The 5,613-nt window shown below is 39.2% G+C and overlaps 1 protein-coding gene across 1 annotated transcript; it reads right to left on the reverse strand.

The window, feature by feature from the left end:
• Positions 1-346: 346 nt before the first annotated feature.
• LOC107059633 (uncharacterized) lies at positions 347-1,936 on the reverse strand. The gene is made up of 2 exons (XM_015306351.1): positions 1,559-1,936; positions 347-709 (listed from the first exon to the last, which is right to left on the reverse strand). Exons 1-2 carry the CDS (start codon positions 1,934-1,936, stop codon positions 347-349), a joined length of 741 nt encoding a protein of 246 aa, XP_015161837.1.
• Positions 1,937-5,613: the final 3,677 nt, after the last annotated feature.

The raw sequence follows: 5,613 nt of genomic DNA on the forward strand, positions 1-5,613 counted from the left end.
GTAAAAATTTTAGCCCATCAGGAAGAATCCCACACACCACATAATTTGCAAAATCAGCATACCAAGGCGGAGTACCACTCGACACAACCATCACCGACTCATCGGGAAAGCCTTCCTCAATATATTTTTCCCTGGAAACAACCACATTCATTTCAAGCATCGACAAGTGGTCTGCCACTTTGTTCTCACACCCTTTTCGATCTTTGACATCAAATTCCAACTCTTGCAATAATAATACCCATCGAATCAACCTTGGCTTTGCATCTTTCGTAACCATCAAGTAACATATGGCAGCATGGTCTGTGTGTACCACCACCTAGGTCCCTATAAGTTAAGCTCTAAACTTCTAAAAATCATACACCACGGCTAACAAATCTTGCTCAATGATGGTGTAGTTCTTTTGAGCTACATTTAAGGTCTTACTTGCATAGTAGATCGGGTAAAATAAATTTCCCTTGTGTTGGCCAAGTATAGCCCCCAAAGCTACATTGCTTGCATCACACATTAGCTCAAATGGAATGCTCCGATTAGGAGAAAAAATGATAGGAGCCTCTTTTAAATAGAAAAATGCATTGACACAAGCTTCATCAAACTCGAAGCCACTTTCCTTTTCAAGTAGCTTGCAAAGAGGATGAGCCACCTTAGAGAAATCCTTTATGAACCTCCGATAAAAAGCACGCATGACCCAAGAAGCTTCTAACACCCTTAACTGATATAGGAGGAGGCAACTTGGTGATAACTTCAACATTAGCTTGATCAACTTGTATGCCTTCTCCCAAAATTTTGTGCCCCAATACAATACCTTCCTTGATCATGAAATGACTTTTTTCTTAATTGAGAACAAGGTTTGTTTTGACACATCCTTGCAAGACTCTACGAAGTTTCTCAAGGCACGCTTCAAATGTATCTCCCACAACCAAAAAGTCATCCATGAAAACCTCCATCGAATCCTCTACCATATTAGATAAAATAGAGAGCATACACCTTTGAAATGTCATCGGTGCATTACACAAGCCGAAGGGCATTATTTTAAAAGCAAACGTCCCATAGGGACATGTGAAGGTTGTATTTTCTTGATCATCAAGTGCAATGGAGATTGCATTATAACCAAAGTAACCATCTAGGAAGCAATACCATCCACGACCCGCAAGTCTATCAAGCATTTGATCCATAAAGGGCATCGGAAAATGGTCCTTCTTGGTCCACGCATTCAACTTATAGTAGTCCATACATACCCGCAAACCAGTAATTGGTCGCATTGGCATAATATCCCTTTTTTTCATTAGGGGCCACAGTCATACCTCCTTTCTTTGGAATACATTGGATGGGACTAACCCACTTGATATCTGTAATAGGGTAGACAACTCTCGCATCAAGCCACTTAATAATATCTTTCTTGATGACTTATTGCATTGGAGGATTCAACCTCCTCTAATTTTCAATACTTAGCTTACAATCACTAGCTAATTGAATTATTTTAGTACAAATGCGGGGGAATTCCCACTATGTCGGCAATCGTCCACTCAATAGATTTGATAAAACTCTTCAACACACTAACAAGCGATTGTGCTTGCCTTTCAAGCAAATTCGTCACAATAATCACGGGTAAAGTGTTATTGGTTCCCAAGAACACATAGTAAAGGTGAGGTGGAAGTACCTTCAATTCAGGCTTTGGTGGTTCTACAATAGATAGCTTTGCGGGAAGACTTTCCCTATTCTTAAAATTGATATCAAGTTTCAAAGGGCTCTCAGAATAATAACCTATACCCGATAGAGAGGCCACTACCTCATCATAATCTTGAATTTCCTCCCCGTCATAGTTCAGAAGGATGGTAGCCAAAAATTTACCAACACAAGAATCTTCGCTTATACTAGCAACCCCTTCAGCAATCACGTAAACGACTGATATCACATGGAGGTCACTTGGTTGTTTCATAAATTTGCAAATATTGAATGTAACTTCTACACCATCTACTCAGAATTTCAGTTCACCACTTTCCACATCAACAAGAGCTTTCCCGGTAGCCAAGAATGGCCTACGAAGAATAATAAGGACCTCCGCATTTCACAATCGAGGATCACAAATCAGTCGGAAAGATAAATTTGTCTACCTTCACCAATATGTCATAAAGGATTTCAATAGGGTCCTTAATAGAGCAGTCGGCAAAAAGAAGACGCATAGTTGTAGGTTTAGGCTCACCTAGCCCATCTTGCTTGAAAATGGCATAGGGCATCAAGTTTATACTCGCCCCCAAATAACATGATGCTTTGGCAAATTTGAACATCCCTATAGTTCAAGGGATACTAAATGCCCCCGGATCATCTTTCTTGACAACCACGTTACTGGACATAACGGCACTACATTTATGGGATACTCCAATCGTCTCGAAATCCATACTTCTCTTCTTAGTGACCAACTCTTTTAGAAACTTTGCATAACCCGACATTTCTAAAAATGCCTCCACCAAAGGAATATCAATGAAAAGACTTTTGAAGATGGAAAGAAATTTTTGGAACTTTACGCCTTCATCCCTCTTCTTCAATCTTTGAGGGAATGGTAGAGTAACTTTGGTCAGCGGCTTTGTAGGTACCGAGGGAGACACAACCCCCACATTTGAATTCTTAGAATCACCAGGAAAAACATTCTTTGGTGCATCATCAACCTCATTGGAGGTTTCATTTTTCAAGTACATCAATCTCAAAAAAAATGGTTTTCCCTTTGCTTGAACTTGCATTTTTATCATTTGGCACATCACTCTCCACAACTTTACCACTTTGGGTCACGATGGTCATGCATTGTACATTATCATTCTTTGGATTGGCCATGGTATCACTAGGAAGACCTCATTTTGGCCTCGAATTCAAGTGAGCAGAAATTTGAACCATTTGGGTCTCAAGTTGTTTTATAGATACTGAATGATGGGTCTCCATTTGATTCAATGAGGAAAAATAAACCTCCATCTCCTTGAGCACTGATGAGTCTAGGATTTTGACTCATTTAGGTCTTGTTATTCATAGTATTAGTGTCCTCGATGACTATTTTGTACACTAAATTGATGTTTAAATGCTAATTTGCAGATATAAAGGCAAAAGAGCAAGGTAAGGATAGTATAAGACAAAAAAGGAGTGAAAAAGATAAAAGGGTTGAAGATGGTAAAGTTGAGAATCCCCAAATCCACTCAGTGAGTCGCCAAGTGGCACTTCAGCTCGCCTAATGTTCCAGACTGCCTGCCCAGGGGAGAAGCTAACTTGGCGATAGAATAGGACTTTCGGCGAACCACCGAACGGATCGTCAATAGTGAATTTGATCACCTAAATTTACAGGGTATGAAGGATGAAGAGTCAAGGTAAACGGCGATGGAGAGGAGCAATTAGCGCATCACCGGCTTGGTCAGCGATGTTTGACTAACTCCGCTAAGTGACCCTGAAGGCCAAAATCAACGAATGTATAAATTGAATTTCAAAAAGATAAAAAAGTATATTGTCATTGTAAGACTCTGAGCTTTCGATTGAATTATTGCTTTTCTTAGTTGGTATTAATTTCTTACTTTTTATGATGTGTGGCTAAAACTCCCATTCTTGGGGGTGTGATTATGTGACTAATTGTCTTAATTAGCTTATGGGCGTTAGTAATTAGTGATTTAATTGCTGTTTTGAAGTGGGTTTGATTGGTAATTGAGTTTTATCTTATGAATCGTAGTTGTAAATTCAGTTCTAGTCTAGTATTTTATGCTTTATTGAGAAAGAGTTTTTAGAATTAAGGTTACTAATTGATGATTGGGTTGTTATGGGTTTAGCTCGAGAGAGTCAATTTTAATTCGATCCTATCTATTGAGGTTTTGGGTTGTTCATATTATGATGCTTGTTGAGGTTCTAGAGAACTCACTTGATTTGTGATAGTTGATCGAGAGATGGATATTACATCTAAATTCTAGCCTATCCAGTAAGATTCAGTGACTTTTGGTAATTAATAATCACCCATATAGCGAAATTGGCAATTAATCTATCACATCCCCAAGTATCCCTTTCTACTTGATTACTACACTATTTTTCATAGTTGTTAATCTACAAACCTTATCCCCTCATTTGACACTTGTTGTCAACCCCTTTGATTTACTTCAATGGTTTTGATAATTTCTATTCCTACAATCGAATTGAATTCTATTCGATAATTTCTTTCACTTCATAATTGAATTCTCTACCGTATCATTCCATGTGGGATCGACCCCAACTCTTTGTTGGGTTTATACTAGATTGCAATCGCCTACACTTAGTTTTGGATGAAGTTGAGTTGAGCTTTATCAAAAATGGTGTCGTTGTCGGGGAGTGGTGTTTGGAATTCTCTTAGTGAAGTAAAGTTGTAATCTGATCTTGTTTGTAGTTAAATCGACCTACGTTGTTTTATGTTTGTTGTTGGTTGTTTGTTAACAAGTGACGAAATTAGTGTGAACGTAAGTAACGGTAGCCAGCTTGGACACCAAGATGACATTGGCAATCTGAATGATGTCAATGAAGCAGTTCAATTGGGTGGTGTAGGTGCTATTCGTTTACCTCAGGTCGGGAGGAATGTTGTCTTCCACATAACTAGCACGATGTTGCAACTCTTGCAAATTAAAGGACTATTTGGAGGGGTAGCTCATGAGGATCCCCATGATCATATCCAAAATTTTGTGGACGTATGTGGTCCATTCTCATTCAAAAACATCTCACAAGATTCAGTCTGGCTCCGGTTATTTCCTTTCTCTTTGATGGGGGAAGCGAACAAATGGTTAGCTTATCTACTGAGGGATTCGATCACATCTTGGGAAGAACTTACAAAGGCATTCTACATAAGATTTTTCCCTCATTCAAGGATGATGGCATTGAGAGACAATATTCAGGGCTTTACACATTTAGATTGTGAGCCAATCCACGAAATGTGGCAAAGATTTCAGAGGTTGTTACTTCAATATCTGACTCACGGACATCCAAACAACTTGTTGTTACAACACTTCTACCGGAGTCTAGATTCGGTGAAAAAAGGTGTGGCTGATCAACTTTTTTGAGGATGTATTATGAGCGCCCAAATGGATGTTCTCTCTAAGCATGTAATGGGTAGTGGTTCTAAAGTTGTGAATGATGTTGGAGTTAGCGAAGTGAATCCCGATGATGCAAATTTAAAGCGTTGTTCAATGAAGAAGTACACTTTCTAGCAAATCAGGGAGGAGGATTTCACCAAAATTATCTAAGTTCGGGTGGAAACCAAGGTTTGAATAGAGAGCGTGATGAAGGATGGAAGGATCGTGATAACGAGTGGTGTGATCGTGGAACAAACTAGAGGGAGTGTGATGGTGACAAAGAAAGATATGTTCCTCCCCATGAGCGTCAAAAGCCAAAAGAACAAAGGGTTGACCCGGAAAACTTTCACACTGAAGATATGCTTACATGCATTCTCAATAAAATGGAAGGGTCGGACAAGGTTCTTCAAGAAATGAAAGAGGACCTCTCCATACTAAACCATACGGTTAACTCTCACTCGGTGTCCATTAAGCAATTGGAAATGCAAATGGGTCAAATATCATCTAATTTGAACTCAAGGCCAAAAGGGGGTCTACTAAGTGATACCTTGGCTAA

This window comes from Solanum tuberosum, unplaced genomic scaffold (genome assembly GCF_000226075.1).
Source record: "Solanum tuberosum cultivar DM 1-3 516 R44 unplaced genomic scaffold, SolTub_3.0 scf00029, whole genome shotgun sequence".
Classification (NCBI taxonomy): domain Eukaryota; kingdom Viridiplantae; phylum Streptophyta; class Magnoliopsida; order Solanales; family Solanaceae; genus Solanum; species Solanum tuberosum.

What these genes read in the sequence shown, in the direction of transcription:
- LOC107059633 (XM_015306351.1), bottom strand. Translation starts at nt 1,936, where the DNA reads ATGAAACAACCAAGTGACCTCCATGTGATATCAGTCGTTTACGTGATT. An exon ending in AAAGGCAAGCACAATCGCTT is followed by an intron (nt 710 to 1,558) that starts GTTAGTGTGTTG and finishes CTCCTATATCAG; the next exon opens with TTAAGGGTGTTAGAAGCTTC.